The sequence below is a fragment of the Pocillopora verrucosa genome, chromosome 14 (genome assembly GCF_036669915.1).
Source record: "Pocillopora verrucosa isolate sample1 chromosome 14, ASM3666991v2, whole genome shotgun sequence".
In the NCBI taxonomy this organism is placed as follows: Eukaryota; Metazoa; Cnidaria; class Anthozoa; order Scleractinia; family Pocilloporidae; genus Pocillopora; species Pocillopora verrucosa.
This window is the reverse complement of record NC_089325.1, coordinates 18206331-18230363: the sequence shown is the minus strand read 5'-3', so window position 1 is coordinate 18230363 and position 24033 is coordinate 18206331. Positions and strand designations below refer to the sequence as shown.

At 39.6% G+C, this 24033-nt stretch overlaps 1 protein-coding gene and 2 pseudogenes across 1 annotated transcript in view; 1 reads left to right on the top strand and 2 right to left on the bottom strand.

Moving 5' to 3' along the window:
• Positions 1 to 1357: 1357 nt before the first annotated feature.
• On the bottom strand, positions 1358 to 4122 carry LOC131787682 (uncharacterized; annotated as a pseudogene).
• A 538-nt stretch (positions 4123 to 4660) lies between these two features.
• Positions 4661 to 18384, top strand: LOC131787718 (cilia- and flagella-associated protein 337-like; annotated as a pseudogene).
• Positions 18385 to 19198: 814 nt separating this feature from the next.
• LOC131787694 (uncharacterized) overlaps positions 19199 to 24033 on the bottom strand; it is a 5278-nt gene continuing 443 nt past the window's right edge. The window contains exons 2-5 of the mRNA XM_059104781.2: positions 22643 to 22709; positions 21827 to 21891; positions 20920 to 21141; positions 19199 to 19977 (exon numbers count right to left, since the gene is read on the bottom strand). Of these exons, the coding sequence (XP_058960764.2) occupies positions 19510 to 19977; positions 20920 to 21141; positions 21827 to 21891; positions 22643 to 22709 (822 nt within the window). The 3' untranslated portion in view covers positions 19199 to 19509. The remainder of the gene's footprint in view (positions 19978 to 20919; positions 21142 to 21826; positions 21892 to 22642; positions 22710 to 24033) is intronic.

Genomic DNA, 24033 nt, shown 5'->3' with positions numbered 1-24033 from the left:
AAGGGCAATGGGATTTGTGCACAATTGTGAATAAAGATGTCAAAGAATGATGAGTTGTCGCAGTGTGACGTTTATCCACTTGTTACAAACAGTAGCATTTGTGTATGTCTGTTTCCACATCTCCATCCATGTTTATGACCCTTTCAAATGAGACTAGTTACACATACAGCAACCGTCATTTTCAAGTGATCTTTCCTTTGGCTCTTTGGATCAGTTTCATTGGAAACAAATTTTGAACATCAACTTGTTCCTCTTATCAGTTTTTTATTAAGCTTTGCCGCAGTTCTTGCTCTGCTTTATTTTGTCAAAGTGAATATTGGTTTATATCTTTCTCTTTGTTTAAGGACGGGTAGAGTAGGCAAATTTTGTGTCCCGGTTTCATAATTATTAGGTTGCTCAAACGGGATTTTTTTAAGCATGCGTCAACTGGATTTGAATGATTAATAGAAATCAGACTTTCGATCACCCACTCTGTGTCAAGGATTTGTTTCACTTAAGTTGTTTAAACTAATTGAGTTGCTTGAACATGCTCAAGACAAAAAAGACAAACACAACCATATTTCCTGTCTCCACAAAGGACAATCTATATTTCAGATCACCAAGCTTCTGCATGAAAAACTTTTCATTTGTCAAACACAAAACATCATTACATCCTCATCCACTCCATCCTCAATGAATTGCACATAAATTGTGTTTGTTTGGACAAATCATAGTTCTGACCTCTCTGTGGCTATTATTAAAAGGCCTGGGATGTTTCCTGGATCTTATTCAGTTGATGAATCCTACAATTTTGACAACAGCCCAACATGGCAATACAGTCATACACAATATAATCAGAGGACTGAGTAACATTATTTTTTTTGTACATCGAGTGTCAAAAGAGGGCATTTGATTGAGAGAGATTGCAAAACTAATTAAAACCAGCTTGCACACTTGTCACTGTCGTTTCCCCTGGCACCCTTATGGCAGTTTACCCTTGTTTTTAAACTTGTTGGCTCCTTACAATAATCCTTTTTTTTTCCCTTATGTAGGCTCCTTAAAAATTACATTGGATGTGCGTTTTACATCCTCATTTAAAAACTCGTTTTCAAGGTGCTAACCAAGCCTCCTTTTGCCATGAGAAGAAAATGTCTCTCTTTCTTAACCCTGGAGAAAAGTTGTACAGGGAAACCTCAACAAAATGAAGAGATAACCTGATACAAACTTACCTTCTATTCAGAGGGAGGACAGGGGGGGGGGGGGCCCCCCCTGGTCTTCGGGACCACTGCAATGAATCTTGGTTGCTTTTTTTTTTTTTGCAAAAACAGGGATAAGTTCTAGCAGCTAGCCTCTATCCTTAGTTGTACATTAACTCAATCAATCCAACCAAATCCTTTAAATTAATGAAAGTAGAGGAACAAAGTAACTTTTGACAAGACTTGCCTACATTTAGGGAAATATTAACCCCTAACCTATGTCAAAACTGAACATTGATTAAGCTTGCAAATAACTGTGCAAATAGTTTAGTAATGAACAGAATTGTAAGGTTGCACACTACTGATTTACTATTTACAGTATTCCACTCAAATCAAACCGTTCCCTTCATTTGTGTTCTCAACTCCTTCCATCATCTTTCCTTGCACTCTTTGTGGTACTGTGAGGAATGGGTTTAAACAGTTGCCTGAAGTGAGTTGTCAAAGGGCGTCATTGGCTTCCATTATGGGATTGAGCTGAGGAAGCATCAGGTTGTGCAAGTTGACTGAGCACTCTACTGTGGGCAGTGTCATATACAGGTGTGTCAATAAGGGATCGTATTGAGCGGTGGTAATGGTAATGCATCTGATTAGTGCTGGCCTTACTTTCTCTAGAGATGTAAGGCTGGGTAGCGTGCTTATCAAATGCATTTTGAGGGATAAGTTCAGTTTCCTGACTCACTGAGGAGGATCCACTTATTTCCCCTTTTTGAGGACCATACATCCCTTCTTTCAGTAAGGGTTTTTGTTAGAGCAATTGCATTGCACTTTTCTGGCTTGAAAGAAGCACTGTCGTAGGGCTGCTCAGGCTTCAGCCTTTCAAAATTATCTGCATTGTTTACTTCAACTGGAGATTGATGGAGAGCTAAATCATCACTTATGTCTTGGTTGGATTTGGTCATCTTCTGCAACTGTCAGTTCATCTTCTTCACTGTGTGACTGTACTGGGCTACTGCACACTGTTTGAACACCATCTGAAGATGATGGACTGGGTACTAAAGTCATTTGGCTTGGTGAAACAGTAGCATCTGCCTGTGTGGATTCAGAGCTGTCCAACATGTCCTGGTGTGGAGACTGAATGGATTCTGTACTCTCTAACAAGTGCTGTGAAGGAGAATGAATAGTTTCTGAATTGTTCACCATCTGTTGGCCTGGAACCTGAACAGATTCTACACAGTCCAATATGTGATGGTGTGGAGATTGAATAGATTCTGTATTTCTAATATGTGTTGTTGTGAAGGAGCTGGAGCCTGTTCACACAAACTGGCAGCTGAATTACCATCAGATCTAACGGGTTTGTGCACCCCAGTAGACTCTTCTTCATGTAGTAAATGAACAGCATTTACCCCTCCCTGCTGTTCTGAGTTTGGAAGTGATTTTTGTACCTCTAGCTCCTCCCTAGTAAAATATGCTGGCTGATTAACAACCCCAGGTCTTCTCTGAACAACTGCTGATATCTGTGGATGTTGATGAGTTGATGTAGGATACTGGGGAATATACTGAGCTTGTTGAAATATGGACATCTCATACACTGCCTCCCTTGCATGTGGGTCAGGTGGTATGAACTGAGGATGAACCATCCCTCCAGAAGGGTAGGCAAACCCAGAGTTAGCAACTGGCACACACTCATGAGGCATTGCATAGGGTACATTTGGTGGTTGCCCCATAGGAAAATGTTGTCTGAATCCTCTGTTGGGTACAGGAACATACTGATGTGGTACCATGTTGTATGACTGCATTTGATTATTGAAGTACATTCCATGATTAGTTTGCTGCACAGGAGACATGTAACAGGCTTGGTACTGCAAGGGCTGTGTTGGGTACTGCATCATGTTTCCCACGACTGTAGGAGATGTTTGTGGTACATGTGTCCACATGGGTACCTGTACCCCTATTACCGGGCCACAACCATATGCAGCTGAGGACTTGAAACAAATGTAGACAAGATTGTGGTACAAAAAACAATGTTCCCTTACTGGCAATTCTTTCAAAGGGAAAACTGAATGCGACCAATAATATTAAATCTTATTACAGTTAGCATCCACAGCACCAACAGAGTGAACCACCTATTTTCAAAGCTATTGTTACTTTAATTTCTCTGTGAATAAACGTGGCTTTTCAGGAAAGGGAGGAAAGAGTTTAAAATGATGCTCATAATAAGTTGAATAACTTTCTGCTTTCATAAAATTTTAAAAAACAAACACCTACACTTAAAGCCTAACCTCATCAACTACAAGACTGTAGAGAACTGGCTGTGTTAGTAATTATATTATTCGGTTGATTCTCATCATCTAACTGAATTTTGCTGCACGGTTCATTGTGAAATGCTGGTATATACGCTGTAGTAAAATAAAAGATTTCAACACGTGCTACATGTAATTGTTACTTACAGATATGCCAGTGAGTTGAGGAGCTCCTTGGGCTGGAAACTGCATTGGTGTTGAAGGCATTGGATTTGCTGGTCCATAAGATGAAGTTAACCCAGGGGAAGTTGCCAGAAATACAACTTGTTCATTTCCCTGAAACAAAATTATAATAAACATCCAAGCGTGCCTTGAATAACTTGAAAAGCTCACTGTGGTTACCTTAGTACTAATGGCCTAAGTAAAATATTTAACTAATCATTCTTGAGTGTTTCTATCAACTACAGCAACAGAAAACAACTCAAATTAGTTCGCACCACCTGTGGAGAAGTCAAGGCGTTCGGTGGAATATGACTATACATGGTTTCTCGTTTGTCGTCTACCAGTCAGTTTTCTGTATTGGCAGAAGTACTTGCAGTGAAGCCCTCGTTGCCTAGAAAATCTGCTTTAATTATTATACAAAAAGACGCGTTTCAGAACCACTTGCAAAGTTTACCACAATAGCGAATTTCTCATGTCATCCAACACACCAGTCTGTTTCACATATGTGGTGGAATATGGTGTTACACGCTGGAGGCCTCGTCTGGCTCATGCTGGTACCCAGAGCCCCTTGCAGGGCCTTGAGCGACTGACTATAACTGGTTGTAAACCGACTAGCTAACGATACCCTGTACAGTGATAAACAACGAGGGGCCGTCCCATACCTAACAATTAACGGTCCTTATCACTCTCAGAGGATGATAAAGAGTAGCATATTTTTGGTGGCGAATCATGATCTTTGTATATCTTTAGTTGTGTATAATTGTCATAATCCTGCGGAAGAAGGAAACTACGACAATTCGTAAATAGCTGTATAATTCTCTTCTCTTCTACTACTGTAGTCTTTTATCACGTTGCGTTTTTATTATGCCACGAATGTTAAGAATACTCTTGTAGTTGTGCAATCAACAAGGCAGTTGTGCGCGAGCACATGTGAGAAGTCTCGCAGGTTCTTCTTCTGTGATGTCACAGGGATGTAACACACTTGTGAATGAGTCGAATTCAGGATAAATAAGGTCAGCTGAAATGGAAGAGGAGAAAGCAAATGATCCGTTAACTTTCTCTCCCGTTGAGGAGGAAGATAACGAAGAACTGTCAGACGATGACGATGGGTCGACTTCTAGCTCCGAGGATGCAGAAGAGTGGAACAACACTACTGTCGTGCAACATGAATTAAAAACTTCCAGAGCTGCTAGCAAGGTGATGATTTAATAAGTATGACAGATCTGGAACATGTTTCCTGAGAATTGAAACTTCTCTGACTTTTAAATTCCTGTAGGAAGCGTCTTAACAATGAGTCAGAAGTTGTTGCTCGACATTGTAACGCAAGAGCAAAGCTTTCTTCTCAATAATTTTATTTTCTAGGGGCGTATTTCACTCCCAAAAAGAAAAAAAAAACATTGTAAAGTACTTAGTCATGCTTGTAATACTTCCTCTCGAAAACCTATGCCCTTCCTTTGAACATCTATCGACTTTATCGTCGCAAACTTCTTGGCTTTTTTTCATGCAGATTGAATTTCCGATCTGGTTTAGCTCACTTTATACCCCCATACGAGTGGACGTCTGAGCTGGAGGCCTGAGCTTTTAAGATAAAAATATCCTAAAATAGAAAAACAAGGCTTAACGTCACAGAAAGAGTGCTAAAAACATAGTGAGCATTTTCTAAACAAGTATGTTGCATCTACAAAGTTCTCTCGCTTCTGCGTATCAATGTTTTAATAGGCTGAGAATGAACCAACCAAGCCAGCCATGGTCAAACTGGAAGATCAGATGAACAACAAAAATCTGGAAACTTTGCAGAAGATATTCGAGGTTTGTTCATTGGTATATTTTTGTGAGAAAGATCAGTTTTTTTGCACTACATTTTTTTTCCCTCACACCCGGATCAAAAGTATGGTTGCAAGTGAAAAATGTGAAATGCAAAAGCAGTGACCGGTAAGTGATAACAGGTTTCCGGTTATCATCGTGTTTTTAGGAAGCTGATGAAGATGGCGGGGGGGACTGGACATGGACGAGTTTCGCCAGGCCATGATAAAAACTATGACTGGTAAAGGTGAAGTGGTAAGACAATGCTTTTATATATGTATATATACTTTTTATTGTTAAGTAATTTATTTGTGACGATTCCTTTCTCCTATTTGATACTGTATACAAAATGAATCAAAAGCACAGTTTCTTGCTTTTCTGTTAACTTGCAGCCTGATGATAATCAACTGGCTATCACCTTCATGAAGGTTGACGCAAACTGTGATGGAACAGTAGACTGGGTAAGATACGAAATTTGACATAAAAATTTTAGGGCAAAGTCACTACTAAAGTAGGCCATTGATGAGCGTATTTCCTTTCATTTTGAATTTAAGGAGGAATTTTGTTCCTACATGTTGCTGGAGACTCAGTTAAAAGATGTAATGACCAGTGAAGACAGAGAGGTGAGTTGCCCTAACCCTCCCCTACCTGGGGCTGGTAAGCACCTCCATAGTAAGTCTTGTAGAGAAGTAACTGCAGCCCGTTAGCATTGGAATCTGTATAAGAATGGTTATTAAATGTGACACCGTTTAGATCTGGTAAAAATTTGTTTTTCGATGTCATTTATGGCATTCAGGAAAATAAATTATTGGGATTGTAGGCAAAAACGGAATTATAAACCAACCACAAAGTGCGATTAACACTAAGCGCCGTTTTCAAAGTGATCATTTATTCTTCCCCATCCAGTTGGGTCCCTCTGAATCATAGGCAATGAGTTCGTGAGGGCTGGAAAATGGGAACTAAATCAACTGTTACCAGATGAATCTGAAGCCGGCTTCATTTGGGATTGCAGAATATCGTAATGAGGTATTCTCAGGAAAGAATAACAATTTGAGATCCAATACATAAAGACTTGCGTGAACTTAAAAGTTCTTATGCATGTAAAGCCCCCCAGTGAAAATTTTTATCTTTGCAGATGGAATTCCCAAATCCAGCTAAAGAAGTTCCCAGGTAATGTTCTTATCATGAATTAAAATAGTAACACAACTCTTACGATGACATAGAGACAGAAACTCCATCATAATAACTGTTGTGTACCAAGATTCGAGGCACTTCTATGAAGTGCACAGAGAATCAGGTGTTACATTTCAAGGGTCGGCCTTTCCTCCCCTCGATGCACTTCACTCTTCACAGGATCCACTACTCACAACTTACGACGCACGATCCGCCCACCCACCCACCCATGCTGATTTAAACAATCTTGCTACCTCTTGCTTCATTTTGATCGTAGTTCTCATCGTGACACAATCACACGAATAACATACCTTCCTAAACTGTCACACGGCACTGATGATCCAACTGACAGCAATGGGGGAAGATACGTGTCCGTCAGCAAGGAAGGGACTTTGCACTTCTGGAACATGGACCTATATCCTCAAAGAACTCTGTCAGTAAGTGACACATTATGCTGCAATTAAGTAAAAGCACTGAGCACTGTTATGGGAAAAGCAGAACCCCTCTTAAAGGATATATCTTGGGTGCACTAGCGGGGATACTCTTCGATCGCTGCTTTTTAGCGGAATAGAGGTTATTCAGAGACTAGGGATTAAGGTAAAGAAAACTAAAGTTCAGAAAAGTTCCATCTACATAGGATAAAAGCTGTTTTGATGAAATATAGTTCAGAGACGTTGTGTTTTACCGTAGGTGTAAGAAAAAGGTTCCATTTTCTCCAAACGTTATTTCGAAGAGGAGAAGAGTAATAGGTGTGGCAGAATATATCATGTTGTCATACTCTTTTTGTTTATTTTAGTTAGGGCACGAGGGTAAAGCTAGCAAAAATGTATGGATTACAGACTGTGTTGTATTGCCAAATGTCAAGAAGCTTGCTTTGTCAACGGCGGACAGAGAGATAGGTCTGTAAAAATCAATAAAGGGCGTTAGTTTCTAAAGAAACTGTAATGTGAATTTGCCAACGAAAAGAGATTCTAAAGCTGACGTTTCGAGTGTTAGCCCCTCTTCAGAGCGAATGAGCTTCAACACTTTTGACGAAAGGCTAACGCTCGAAACGTCAGCTTTTAGAATTTCTCTACGGTGGCCAATTCACATTATCAACTTAGTTGATAAAACCTTACTGATCAGCTTAAATCATTTGAGTTCCCCATCAAATAAGCGGACAGTAAATTTTGATGGGTGAAAGACATGAAAAACTGTTTAAAACGTCCTCTTCCCTTTCTACCTATTCTAATGCTTCATCAAAGTGACCGGCTGAACCCGACAAGAACTGAAATTAGGAGCAATCATAAAGTATTGACATGGAGTTAGTGAGATCTTGTGTGCAGTTCTTACTATCTCAATGGAATATCACACGGAAAATTCATCCCTCTCTATTTGGTTTTCCTTTTAGCATTTTATGACTGTGCTGCCACTAGTTTTGACAAACAGTACGTTATCTGCAGTTTGGATTACTGTGTACTTACAATGGATTACTGGTAAGCATTGAGGGTAGCTTTAGGCTCCAGATACTCTACTTTGCTCTCAAAAGTATTCATTTTGCCTTCAAAAAAGAATCGAAATATTTTCGTTCAGTCTGACATACCCCTTTTGTTTTCCGTCCTGATTCGCTCTAATTTGAAATCGCATGCTTTTTTTTTTACGTTTTCGATAATCAACCGAACAAATACACTCAACACCGCCAAGACAACGGAAGCGATAATTTGTGACACTTAATCGTCACATTTTCAAAGGCCAGCGCCTTCACCTATATCCACTCTCACAGTGGCGGATATAGACCTGGAGCTGAGTGGGGACCCCTCCCCTAAATCCGCCACTGTCTCGAAACGAAGCCTTTTCAAATGATACGATCCACTTTTTCGTAAATCGTTGTCATTTGCTTTATTCAGGCGTTTCAATTGAAATGCATATGCGGTTTTTAAATGAAAACGAATGCCTAGCAGCAGAACAGCTGTTTTCATAATTCAAAATATTAGTATTGGTACGAAAGCCACACCCAATAAATTTTACAAGAGAAATTTAAAATTTTCAAGTTTCTAGAAGGCAAAGAGTTAAATGAAAATAAAGTCATAACACTTCCGTCACTTGCCTGCCATAGCTAGGTACAACTTCCTGTTTCAGTGCATCCCAGAAACATAAATTTCATTGTAGGTTCATACCGTTTTTAGGTGCAGCTCACCCAAGTCAAATGAGGGTATTTTGTTGGGTGGAGATGCTGGAGGTTCAGTGATCTGTTTTCAGATGAAATTCAATGCAATGACAGGTTGCTTGTTTGATATAAACCTTGGACAGCAGATTCCCAGCGGTATGTTTGATTTCCACCAGACCTTAATTGAGATAATAAACTGTTGTCTAGTCAAACATAAAAACAAGTTGACGTCTTAGTATATATATCGTTACAAGCTATTTACATCGTCTTCATTTATGCAAGGATTCTATATATATATCTGAGCCGGCCATCTTTTTCCAAGTAATTCATTCAAATTTCTTAGTTCTATTCAGTCTCGACAATGTTCGTGCTGCGCCGAGTAAACTAGGCTGTTATTCACTACCCATATTATACAAAATTCACAATCACCAGGAATTGCTCTCTTTTTTGTTTTGCTTTCAGTATCTTTCAGACGATTTTCCCTATGGGAGCTTCAGCAAGGGAGATATTCAAACATAAAACTGTTTCAATTTAACGTAAGTATAGTGCAGTGAACTTTGCCAGCGTGTGATCACGTGACAGTATGTTTGATACGGATACGTTGTAACCATGGTTATACCGACAGATTTGTACCCTGGAGGAACCTGATGCTGTGTAGTAAGAGGGATGTCTCTAAGGGCTAACAGCTGCGGCCAATAAGGACAAAGAAGACTCAAAAGCCTTTGAAAGACAAGGGTTAAAGGACGTCATTTTCAATTCTCAAACTATAATAACCTCGGCCGCTAGGTCACTGAAACAGATAGGTTCAAAACCCTTGCTGCCAACCCCCTCTCTTCTGCAAAATAATTATACCTGCCAGTATCCCAAGAACTTTAACAATATTTTCCTTGGCAATGAGGCTGATAAGCCCTTTAGACAGTTCTTTACGAACTTAATAGTGAACTAAGAAATTTTTATGCTGTTTATGTATATTTTGCCCAAGAGCACCCAGCAGAGAGTGACCTGGAAGAGTAACCTTGTTGATTTTACTTTACAGAATCTTCATGAGGACTGGATTCGTAAAGTTAGATATTACCCCTCGTTACAATGCTTTATCTCTTGTGCTACAGCCAGCAACACTTCCATGTACCTTGGAGACGTGGAAAGGAAAAAGACGTTAGTAACACATGATAACACACATTTAAGATCATCGCTTCCTTTGTCTCGTTTCAAGTTGTATTTACTCATTGGCAGCATGTTGGAGCTAAACAACGTTCACGTACCTTGAATATATTTCGGAAAACTATTAATTAGTTAGCTCCAATTCAGACTTAAATATTATAGACATCTTTCCAATTTTCGATCAACATAAGAGGTCTTAATTATTGGTGTCTCTAGCATTCTGCACTCTTAAAGGGCATGTAAACCCAAAAACGTTCATTTTCTTTTCACATAGATGTTTAGTAAATATATCAAGTACACCAAAGGTGCCATTCGTTTTTTCTCAAAAGTCCATTTTCAATTTGAAAAAGCTCTTCCAAATTCGAAACATTCACCATTTTGAATGGCGCCATCTTTCTTGTGACGTCACGGGTGGAACCTACAAAGTTTCGTTTAATAATCGCGTGAGACACGGAGTCTTTTCCACAGCCGTTGTTTGCCGGTCTCGTCACGATTTTTTTACTTACAGTTTGCTTCAATATACTCAGTTTTTTCATAATGGTAAAGCGTTGTGTAATCCAGTTTTGTACTGATTCAAACAAAACTGAGCATATAACGCAAATATTTCCAAATGACGCAAATTTGAAGCACAATTTGTGAAACTTGTTCAAATAAAAATAGCCGATTTCGTCGAGCCGTTCGAACATTCTGTTGTTTGTAGCAGTCGTTTTTCTTCCTGGTGTTGTACCGACAATTCAGGCCCTACCAGAAGCAAATTAATCGGAACTATAAACAGCTAGCTGTAGTACTGTATTATTAAATCAATGACAGAAACAACTCAAGCAAATCGATCTCAAAATGTAACGAAACAGATGAAACGGAAAACATTTAGCTTACTCGTTTCCGGTGTGATTCTCTGTGCCTTACTGCTGCCTGTACGTGTAATAGGCCGTCTCTAGCACCCAGAAATCAAGGCAAATTGACTAAAAACCTGGATACTCAGTGATACAACTTATCTGGGTTTCAGACCCTCGTTTCTCTACTTTTTGCCACAATTGCCCGATTTCCGTACAACAAACACTTTCACGAGTTGTCGGCATTGGTTGACAAGTTCCACACTCGCACCTTTGACAATTTTATACAAAACACCCTCGGAAGCTCAGCGGGTTTAAAAAATTTCTGTTGCATTCTTTTAGATTGTGCCCTTGCTTTATTGGATTTTCATATCAAATACAAGTAAATCACACAGTAAATAAGATACCAGTCTGAGTTTCCGAGGAGGTCGCATCGCTGTCAACACTGTGTTCTTGCGGATCGCTTCGGTGAACCCTACGCAGCTCATATTGTTAAGGACGTGGCCCAGACTTTCCTAAAGATTCTAGACCATCCCCATCGCCGTCATATACTAAGCTTAGGGCATTCGAGTCGCTATCTTCTGAAAAACATCTTCGAACTACCGCTACTTACACGAGCTACCACACCAGTTCTGCGAGGGAATATGTGTTGCGTAATATTTCAGTTCCACCGCTTGCGTCACGACTCTCGCCATTGTTTTTACCGGAAATAGAATTTCAGTTGAAAATGCCGATTTTCTCCTAAAATAAGTCGAATTGGACAAAACGAATTTCAGATTCGTTCTCTACGCCACTTTTAACATAGTATGAGAAAAACATGTATTTTTGGGTTTACATGCCCTTTAAGTAAGCAAATAAGCTGGTGAACAAAGCGATTGTTTTCCTCACAAACTAGTATTGTAACGCTATTGGTTCCTTTTTTGAAGGAGCTCTATGTTTCGTATCCGCAAAGGCATCACCTCGTTTGATTACTGCAAGGAATGGAACGTTATAGGTAAGCAGAAGAAGAAAGTCCGATCAACAACTGTTTATTGGCTGTCATTGTTTCTATTCAGTTATCTTCGTGGTCATCTATCAGACGCTGGTATTGTTCCATTCCAGTCGATAACCTTAATTACTTACAGTGTCTTTATATTTCTCTGTCAGTAACCGGTGGCCATGATCACTACGTCCGCCTGTGGAATCCATATGTTACAGCCAAAGCAACATCGGTAAGTTTGAGACAATTAAGTTCACTGACACACAAAATGACAGCACTGAGTCATTATTTGTCATTATGGATAAGCCAGGTGTTACCTCTTTGATCAGTTTCACCCGGCATGTTGGTACATATAACGCCCACACAAACTCCTGTCACCAGTTCTGTCGGCCATTACCATATAAACACTGCACACTTCTTTCTCTCCGGTTGTCCTTCTTCTCTAATTTGTCTTGGGCATCGTCTAATTTGTCTTGGGCAATCGCTTCGTTGTTTGAACTATTGTTTGATGCATATTTTTCCATATGTGTTACTCCTGGGTTGAAGTGCGAGCTACGCGCCACAAACAAAGAATTTAAACGCAAACATATCGTTGACTTAGAACTGAGGATCCATTAATGAACTTGACTTTAGCCTAAACTTTCGCCGTCTATTTGCCATACAAGACCCAACCCAGCTGTCAATATGTGACTTGAGATTTACGACTCCAGAGATGTGTAATTCAGCTATGCCTCAGATCAAGTGAGGTAAAAATCCTGCCGCAAGTTTGATTAAATCACTATAATGGGATAAAAAGTAGCAATAAAATGATGTTGCGATTTTTTTTTAGGTGCTGAAGGGACACAGTTCAGCAGTGACACATATCTTAGTGAACAGTGACAAAGGAGAGATAATCAGCGCTGCTCAAGACAAGGTATTCATTAATTTCTATTATTCAAGACTATTCATGGCATATCGCGCTTCCTAAGTTTTGATCGGAGGACAGAACATAGTTTTTTAGCGCAGTCGAAAGTCGAAATTGAACAGCGTCGGTTTTATTTTGCCTCGCCCGTGATTGGACCAGAAAACTTAAGCTATCTCCTAGACCGATCGGAAGGAAAAATTAAAACCAATCGCGACTTGTTCACCCGTGTTTAAGGCATCCTGTTGGATTTCTCATTGCTCCCTCGTGATTTTTTTTCCCTTTGTTTTGAATGGCCCTTCTGAATAATTTGAATAATTCACGTCACCTGATCAAAAAGCGCCCTGGATAAAAGGATTTTAGAACAAAAGTGTATTTGTCTCTTACAGTAGAATGTAACTCATTTCAAGATGAGACTTCTTTGATTTTTATTTGGACAGGTTATCAAGATATGGGACATGCGTGACCTCTGCTGTGTACAAACCATTCCCGCGCGCTCCTTGTTACCAGGCCCTCACGTAATCACCAGCCTGTATTACAACTCAAAGTCTCACTGCATTTTTTTAGGAACCAATCAGGTGACAACACAATCACTTCTTTGCAATACAACTCAGTATCATCCGACATAAGGAACATACTATTCCATATCGACCTTTTCATTGCGGGCAAATGTTTAACTGAGTCGTTTTAAGTCTTTATTTGCAATGTAAATTCAAAGATCATCCGTTAGGCGACTTTCCCTCTCCTTAACATTCCTCTGCTGGAGCTTTTAACCTTGATTATTATGCAGAAAAAGTAATTTATTAGGTTGTGATAATTTTGGTGAGGTGTCACTTCGCATAGTTGCTTTGCCGACTTTTCAGAGATAGTGCGACGTATGGCCATGGCTTTAAATGCGACATTCACGATGTAACATTCATTTTAACCTTGTCCAGAGACAAAAAATAATGACTCTTACATGTCCTAATCTTCTGTATTTTTAAAACTATTGTGTTCCTACTGTTTAATTGTTAGTTATCGGTCATCGAGGGTAAAAAGGAAGAGGCATCAGAGGAACATGACGTCACAAGTCACTTCAAACCCCTCTGTGCTGCTATTTACAATGATCTGTTTGATCAGGTAATCAATCACAACATACACTGATATCGTTACGGCGTCAAAAATCAACTAATATGCAGATCTTGTGCACATATGATCCTGCCAACGAAATCTCTGTCGCCAGATGTTTTAGCAAGCGGCATGCAATCAAGGAAGGGAGTCCAAGTCTAAAGCCGGCGCTTGGAGGTTTTGCTGTCTAATGCACCTGGCAAATGAATTTCATAACCACTTGCCATCTGTAACCGACGAATGTAACTCAAAGTACAAAAATAAAGTTTAACGAAGGAACTCCTTGGCGTATACATCGCTTGTTTGTCTTAGCAGCTCGCGCTTCAGTTTCGAAATAGGAGATTAAATTGCTTGGGACCAACCACTATGCTTGGGACCAATCACTGTGCTTGGGACCACTGTGCTTGGGACTACTGTGGGTTGAAAATGATCTACAGGGCTCAGGCATTACAAGGAGAGCTTTACTCTTATTCTGTTGATTGTTGATTCCTACTCTGACTGACATTACTCTGCATGAATTTATCTGCACAGGTTGTTAGCGCATGTCATGATTCTGTGGTTTGTGTTTGGAGCCTGGAGACAGGCGAAAAAATCATTCAGTTTTCCAATGCTCACGGTAGCTCTGAAATAACAGCCATGAGGTTTGATCCTTCCAAGAGAAGACTTATAACTGGAGGTAGAGATGGAACTGTACGGATATGGAATTTTAATAATGGCTGCTGTTTAAGCGAATTACAAGCTGTTGACAATGAAGAGGTAAAACAAACTTCCTGGTGTCTACTGTTTCGCCAATGTTCTGTTTGCTTTATTCAGTTTACCCCACTTCTCTGCACAAAAGTATAGGTGCGCAAAAATGGCAACCAACACAAACATAACCAAAGGTACATGAATACCTACACATTGTATGTTCACAGTTCAGTAACCTCTTTATGAACAAGCGAAAATTCCTCGTAGTATCCAATAGCAAACTTTTATTTATTTACAAAGTTTTGGCCGGTTTCTCAGATAACAGGTATCCTGTGTTTTAAACAGAAGATTATAACAGTGGGATGGAATAGAAACGTTACCATTTACAAGTAAGTATAAAAACATAGGACAGCCGCACGTTCATGATTACATTTCTGCCAGTTTCCAGATCATTGTTACAGATTGAAAATATATAGTACATTTGAATCTATATTACGAAATGTTATATATCTTTTTAGCTTCATGGAAGATTATTGTCGTCACGGCAGATGTATTTGGAGATCTGAGTTCAAATATGCAGGGAAAAAGAAAATTTTCGTGTTGTTGTGTTAACTTAATTCTTTTGTCCAGGGATTGCCGCGACGAGGAGGAAGGAGATCCTCGCGTGTGGCCACATTTCCATGAAGACGACATTCTATCCGCTGCAATGTACCCGACTGGTTTAGTGGCCACCTCTTCATATGATGGCCTTGTGAAAGTCTGGAACATTGAAAGTGGAAGTGTTAACTGTCGACTGCACGCTGGTGACTATGGCTTGGAAAGAACACAATCTGTTATTCCCGCAGAAGTTAAAAGACTCGTTACTCATTGTAATTCAGGTCAGTGAACGGTAAATGCGCAAACGGAATAGAGTGTAACATTTTGAGTCAAATGAAATACTGAATCACATAATCATGGTGAAACCCATAGATGCACGACTTGATTAAGTCTTGTTTTAATATTTTAAGTGATCGAAACAGAGAAGAGAATTCAGGAAGAAATGTCCAGAAAGAGAGGTATACATTCCGACTCAAGTAAGAAGAATCGCCGTATTGCATCATCAGTCGGGCGGCTCAAAAACTGCCCCATGCAAAAAGAAAGACTTGAAAGTTCACAAAAAAGGAAAAGCCACCTTCAAGATTTACCACCATTAAAATCTCAAGAAAGTTATCATGATTCATCGGTAGATAAGGTAAAGTAACAATTATTTTAAAAAATTGATTCAGCACTTGAGTCTATGAACAATTAAGGAATGAACGCTAATTGATTAAGAAAGAATGCAGTAATCATTACCTTACTAATTCTCTCCTTACTTAGGTTATTTTTCTAGAAAAACGTGAAAACAGCATCGCCACGGCTACCTTGTTAACATCGGGGTCAGGCGGTTCCGTAAGGGCCTGGAGTGTCTGTGGCGGAGGATTACTGGGTTACTTTACTGCTGCACAGGGTGATCATAATTCTGTGCTCTCCATGACAACTAATGGTGACAATAGTTTACTCATTACCGGTGACACCGCTGGCTTTATAAAGGTAACAAATCCCTCTTAGCCTCAACTAAACCGATATGCAACTGAAATGACACGTAGCCCGAGAATCTATGGGTTTTCAACCACTAGTTTAGGCCATTAGGGAAAAAAGCTGGACAAAATATGTTTGCAGTTGGTCTTGCACTGTATACTTGACTAAGTGTTTTTAATTTTGACGAAAGGAATTCCTTGCTCTTTCACGTTTCTTACTAAATTGTTTCTTCAAAGAACAGCTAATGCAAAAATCTTGGGTACAAATCCAAAAGATCTGAGGTGATTTACAAAGTTTTTTAAACATCAGCTTTTAATTCTTAGCAAACTCCCGTTCACAAGTACAACTGTAATTTCACTTCATTTTACAACATTCCCAGGTTAATGATTGATATAGGACTATTGTTATTTTTTGAGACAAAATTATTAGGCAAAACAAGAATATTGAAAAATGAAATTGCGAATGTACACGGGAACAGAGTTTGACAGTTTAAGCAGCTACGACTGTGAACGAGCATACAGTTATAACGGTTTACACCGCTCCCTGTTTAGAGACAAATCCAGTAACTTGTATCAATACATTTAGGGGTTGTCTTTACTTCACAGCTTTGGAATATATCGTGGTACTGTATAAGTAGCGGTGATCAGAAGCCAGCGGCACCGCTGCCCAGGAAACTTTCTTTAGGGAACAGAAGGAATAGTCAAAAGCCTGGCAAAGCAGGAGGAATCGATACAAAGCCACCTCCACTGGTTACTTCATTCAGAGCTCATCTCGAGCCAATTGTTAGCTTAGACTTTGTAGACAACCGTCAGCTTATCATTAGTGCTTCCAAAGATGCTTCTGTAAGGTTATGGACACAAACGGGAAGATACATAGGTAATAGAATTAATAGATGAATAAAATTACCATGGTTAAAAGAAACCTTTTCGCTGATTTCTCTGAGACTTGAACGATTCATCAAAAACCAGAGGAGTAACAATTGTTTCTTACAAATAGATGTCTGTTGTCTTGTAACGAGAGGAAAAACATATTTTCTTCACAACTGTGCGCAAAATTTACCAACTTTTTTATTCTATTTACACACATGACGCTTTGATATGAATGTTACATGATTTACATATACATGTACTGCATTATTCAGGATTGTTTGGTCAGCGAGTATTATGGGATTTAGAGAAAGCAATAAAAGGATTACGACGACTTCCGCCGGATATTCAACGGATCGCTTCAACCGAGACCCTCAGAAGAATGCTGAGTTCTCCTGGGCCAAGATGGAGGTGAGGTGTTTTTGGAATTTTGATGGAGAGCTTTGAAAAAGATCCTTTGATATCAAGAACTAGTATTATATTAGAAACTGATGAACAAAGTCAGTCTTCCCTCAGTGAGAGGAAATCAACTCACGTACTAGTCCTCTTCCAATGATCCGCTTCAACAAAATAAGACACCTAACGTTCCACTTGATGCCCGTTCCATCTGCAAAATATTTAATTCACTAAAACGTATCGTTGTCGGGCAAAACGAAAATATTCAACGATGTCACCATCAACAACGACATCTCTGCAGTTGCACACGGAGTCCTTAATGATATAACTCTGGGACTGATTCCGGATTATTGTGCAGTTACTAAGTTAACAATAGTTTGACGGCCCTTTGACTGCCGAGGCTAGACCTGTTTTTCCGCAGATAAACCGCAACATCTCCCTAAGCGGCATACCATCTCATGTTCCAGATGGTTTTTCTGATGTTACTGTGATAAATTCGCATTAGACAGTAGGTTACGACGCATCCCTTTAATTGCGAGTTCCTTTATCGACTCCTACATACATGGAGCTCCCCAATCTGCCTCACCGCACTTAACTCAGTATCATCAAATAGAGAGCTTAAGCTTGCAGTCTTCAATCACTGATATTTGTTCTTTTCCCTTTTCGTGGCAGACTAGCAAAGCATGTAATGCATATTACGACCTTCTCTCGACGCGAAACACAGTCCATCCTGCAGGATTCCTCAGACACCGAAGATTGGGAGAACGAATGGGGGCCTTCCATTAGCCTGTCACTAAAGAACATATTAGGAAAATTTTACAAGCCGAAGATTAGGCACAAACCCCTTCCACCACTACCAAAACTCAAATTCAACCAAGATCAGATGATTGTCTATTCCTGTTTAAATTTCAAAGATCTCCAAGCTGTTGAGGAACCAAAGACACCAGCCGTACTATGCAGTCACAACACCAGACAAAATTCTTCTTCAGGCCTTCTTCCCCGAATAATTAAGAATAGAGGTCATCGGGAAAACTCTGATTCTAAACATATAACGTATTTCAGTGCGTCTGTTAAACAACCACGAGCAAGTACCTCACGAAAACCACTCGAAATTTTAAGAGCATCCATTAAAAAGTAGAATACACACTTGAAACTGGTATCACCTTAAATTAGAATGAATTAAAGTGGCTGTGACTGTCTCAGATGTGCCACTTTATGTCAGAGGCTACTGATTGAAATCAGCTGAGATTAGGACAACAAATATGCCATCTACAACTCGGTGATCTCCAACAATATTCAAAGCCCTCCTACCGTCCTACCCCAAGCTTTTTCCCTTTCACTGCTTATTGTAACATGGTAATGAAAAAAATGTTGGTCTCGTTCTCATCCAATTTTTTCCTTAGTGTGGGCAGAAGTACACTACAAATTATTGCGCCCAAACTTTTTGCTTATTTTGAATGTCCTATGCAACATCATCAGACCGTGGTCCACAAGAACTGAGTCGGGAGGGAGATAGTGAAAGGCACGAATTACGAGTTTAATTTTTCACCTTTAAAAGAGCCCACATAGTTTTGTTTTCGTATGCAGAGCAACCGCTAACTCCATAAGTCTCATGCTGCTGAGGCTGAATTGCCTCTACTCTATTGCTGAGTAGAGAAAAGAAGTGGATAAAAACAATAGCATCACATTTTCTAATAGCTGTTTAACAAAACCGAAGAAGAGTGGTTCGTTTCCCTTTGGCCAGTGACAATGAACAGTAAGGTATGTCACAGCTCAGTCCAAGGGCGGGAAATTGATACAAACTCTGTGTTCTGTATGTTTTCCGAGCGAGGTACATTAAGCCGGTTTGCTTCGTACCCCCCAAAAGCATTTTTAACGGGAAAACTTTTTGTCGAATGGAGTTGTAACGTAAAGCAAAAGCACGTCTTGGAGAAAATCAAAAAAGATAAAACTAAGACGACCATGTGCATTTATTCCGCAATGAAACGAAATCCATGTTTGCGTTAACCTTTAGGCAAATTATAAATAATTTTTGTACCGAACAAGCGTGGTCAATACCGTACAGTTACTTAAGACGTGACAGATACATATGCATGACATTCTTCACCCACCTCCCACTCAAAACCGTGCTGTCCCTACACTTGATTTCTACAAACTACTAGCTTTGTTATTTTGAAAGAGCTAATGTTATTTAAAACGTGACTGATACATGTGTATGACATTCTTCACCCACCCAAAACCACGCTGTCCTTACACTTGAATTCTACAAACTACTAGCTACGTTCTTTTGAAAGAGGTAATGTGACACAATCCACTCGTTTCCACCCCTAAAGGCAAACACCTCGGCGCAGTAAATGAAGAACATGCGCCAGTTGAAAACGTGCTCATCTACTTGATCGCCGCCATATGTGGTACGGAATATCTCCCTCACTGTGGCTTGTTGTTTATCCATCTTGACCAGCCAGGCTTCTAAAGTGCGAGCGTAATGATTTCCATTGATCTGCCAGTGATGCTTGATACCCAAATCCTTCTGAAAGTACAACAGTAAGTCAGAGGAGGGCATTGTGCCCCCACTGAAAAAATTCCGTGCCATCCATTCCGTGTCTGAATTCTTCTTGGTGTCAAAGTTGTAAGCGAACTCGCGGTGGCATAAAATCTGGACGAACAGCAAACCTCCTGGCTTCAACCAGCTGGCCACTCGACTCATTAACTCTTCATAGTTCTTCATATGCTGTAAGAAAGGATCCAGTGTCAAGCCTTTTGTTAATCGAAAATTAACCCATAATTCAAACTCTTTCAGTAGCAATTGAAAAGGGCACTCTAGGAATGTCTTCTACACTTCCTAAGAGACTTCGCACTATATTTTCCAGGCGGTAATGAATTCTATGTTTTGAGCTAGAAATGATGAGGTACAGCTATGAACATCATTGATCACAACACATGATGCTACTTGAATGTTATATTGATAAACATTTTGCACAAGTACACTTCCACGGGCTGAAACCTGAGCCTATCAAATTCCGTTTTAGCACCACTATACTGATGTTGTGAGTACTGTGTTGTGTGTTGTAATGACCCTCTCTGACTTTCTCAGGAAGCTATGGCACACATCTGAGCTATATCGAGAAATTGTATATGGCATCTAAGAAGTGAGGACTCCAAGTGTTTACAGACCTATCAACTTCTGCATGGGGAAGTTATCTTTGTGTCTGATATAACAGAGTGGTAAGAGTGTGATCAGACTGACAATATAGTTTTATTGATTCCCCTCGCAACGGAGCAAGAAACTGTGCAGCTGGGCATAATTTTTTGTTCCCTGCCTCCTTTGGGATGAGACATCGCAGAAATTCACGCACGAGAATAGGTTTTATGTAATGCTGTTCTTTACTAAATACCTCTTACTAACCGTGCGAGGGCTGCACTGTAAGTTACCAACTGAGTTTTTTCGGCTTGCATTTTCCAGAAAGGAATGTAAAATGACTTGAAATGTCTATTAAGTTATTTCCTAAAAAATGTAAGAAAGTTGAATCACCTTCTACTTCATCACAGTACCTCAACCTACCTTAATTTTGATGTTACCTTGTTAGGAATAGAGCCGAAACTGAAATATTGAAAAAATGCTCCATGATTGAAATACAGTGCTGGATAAGGTGAAACAGGTAACAGTTCTCACCTCAAACATTTCAATGGAGATGATTTGGTCAAATCTTGAGGAAGTGTTGAACACATTGGCATCTGATGTGATACAATTAATTCTAGAACTGAAACCTTTCCTTTGAGCCTCAGATTCAATCCACTCACGCTGAGTCTTGGAGTTAGATACAGTTGTCACTGTACAGTTAGGATAATGTTCACACAACCATAGAGCCAAGCTTCCCCATCCACAGCCCAAGTCCTGTGTAACAACAAACAATTCTCATTTCACAATTCTGTCTGTAATATGCATTACTATCACCTCACAGACATACATGTTGCCTGGCTTTCTGCAGAGCCCTAGCTCCTAATTGAGACTTGCTGGAAGCACAGTTTATCAGTGCATACATAGTTAAGGGTCTCCAATGTAAGTAGGTGGTATAACAGCATGTTTTGATTGAGTACTGTAAAATTGAAAAACACAGTGATCACAATGGCCAGCCTAAAAAAAGGAATTTATCACAGGGAGCCCATGAGATGCAAATTCAAAACAAGTGAATGACTTAAAGCACAGGAAAATTAATTTTAAAGTAACCAAGCTGCCATTGGTTTTTTAGCAAGTGGTGTGAGTTTTCTGAACTGATCAATTTAAAATGCTAGAGACCATAAACATTGAAATAAGCCCCCCCCCCCCCTGTCTTAAGCCTCGTGTCTAAAACTTCAAGTTACTAAAAATAGGCCTCAATCTCCCTCCTAACCATTAAAAAAAAGAGATGTCTAAAGTAGAACTCAGTGGGTTTGGTAGTGTTGCAGTACAAAAAAAAATTGTATTTGAAAGCCTACATTAGTTTCCATTTCATTGGAAAAATTATTGCAGACCCACATTTGGGCAGCAGTGAGTAACTTTCTCTAGTAGGTCCTCCATGGGTTTATGCAAAGGTACATACCATAATTGAGTTCCCATCTTCTACCTTAGCTCTTTCACAAACCAGCTTAAGCATAGAGTCCTCCGCTAAAAACCAACAACAATATCTAGTTTTAATGAATTATCATCATGCCAAGAAAGGAGAGGGAATGTAGTATTGTGCATCTATCAAACTGGTAAAATGAAATTATCATCTGCAACTTTTACCAATTGAAAATATGTCCCAAACAACAAATGCTGAGAATGACACAATTAATTCCTCCAGATTATTTGCAAAAATAGACCTTAATTGAAAATTACAGGATAAAGCCCTTAGTTTTCAGAACTTGGAGTAAAAAATTTATGGTCTTAAGACAGGCTTGGAGCCTTTTTTGTACTCAAATTATCTTGGTAAAATAGGGTAGTCAAGGATTGACATGTGTCTTCATGAAACTATGCCAAAGTTACCAATATGTTACATCAGATGCTTCTGGAATGAAGAAGTTCTTGTTTATTGCAAAGATGCCAAACCTTACTTAGTACACTGTAAAACAAGCTACTGTACTATTTATGAAAAGCTGCATATAGCAATCCTAATCAGATGATGAATTGGATTTTGGTATTGAAAGCTACTAGCTACACCCCTTAATGTCCATTGCTACTAAGTCAGAGGGAAAGAAGAGTGGAAAAATGGAGAAGCCTGAAAAACCCTTTCAGAGCAAACAGGGGATTCAACCAAAATGAGACTATGGGTCCAGGAATTGAATCATATGGAGCCACAACTATAGAAAGTGAGTTCTCTCATTGCTGCACTTTCCCTCCACCACCAAACTGAATTGTGCATTATTGTTCCAATTACCTTCCTCCAGTGTTGTGACATTTTCTGGCCAGTAGCAGCTACTATATTTGAGTCTTTTTCCAAGTACCTACAACAAAGATCTAACTTGAGTAACAATTTGGTAGTATCATACATAACTAATATTGGTTGAATTGTGCACCAACCATTTTGAGGCATCTCCAACAAATTGATGCACTCAAAGATTTCAGAATTCCAAATTAAGTGATTCTTTCCAACCTTTGTTTCAATAAGTGGTTTTGCTTTAGTTTCAGTGTTATCTTTTTTGATTCCTCACACCAGTAGGTCTTACAAAAGACGTTCATTGTGTCTGTTATACTGTATGAAAGCACTAACAGATAGGTTTATACATTAAGTGGCTTTAGATTTCTGTCTCGACATTTCTTATGCTTCTAACTAAAAGAGTTTCCCCATTCCATAACCCAGAGAGAGGTACTTCCTAGTTATTTACTAAAGGGTTGTGCCACCAGATGGGGTTGCATTTTGATGACTGGGTTGGCTATAATGGGATTGCATATGGGGTAGCACACTTGGGATTCGGGGGTAAGAAAATAGTGTTCTACTTTCAGTTTTACAAATGTGTCAACTAATTTAGGATGAGCTTCTTAGCAAGGCTTAATAAGTTAAGGTAGGTGCTTATAAAACAGAAAGTGACTAAGTTAGGATTGCAAAAATTACATTTGGTTCCATAGCAAGTGGAGGGGGATGGGGGGGTGGGAGCCTAGGAGAACAGGGGGCAGGAGAGGGCAGGAAGCGGGAGTAGAAATGAAGAAGGCAATAGTTTGTTATTTATTATTAGGTATTATTCAGTCAAAAATACTTATCTAGCAAAGTTTTGAAATTTCCATTTAACATCACCAGTGCTTAAAAGAAAACTTTGAAAGCAAGAAAACATAAATTTGTACTCAGGCTGGAGAACAGCATTACTTCCAGTGAATTTGGAAATCCCTTCACTTAAATTATGACATAGGTCATAAGATAGCATGACACATGACACATGTACACTTATACTTCAGTGTCTGGTAAGCTAGCAAAGGAAGCGATTCAGGGTCACTCAGGTCAAATGTCGTCAAAGACTTAATTAGTCGGCCTCGGTATTTTTCGCTGTGGCAACGAAAAATCCGTCCATGGAAGACCTTCTTGGGAGCTCGGTCTGCATGACTGCTCATCCCAAATGACTGCAGATTTTGCCTCAAGGTACAAACTTGGTTCAAAGGAATGCCACTTCAGTGAGCGCGCTAGAGAGTGCAGAGTGGTTCACTTTTCAACGCAATTTTTTATTTTGGACAAGGCTGACAAATTAACCTTGATAAACCTGAAGACAAGAGCAACACAATGAAGGGTGGGAGTCGGGAAGCAAAGGGGCACCCCCTGAACCTGAACTCCGTGGCCCC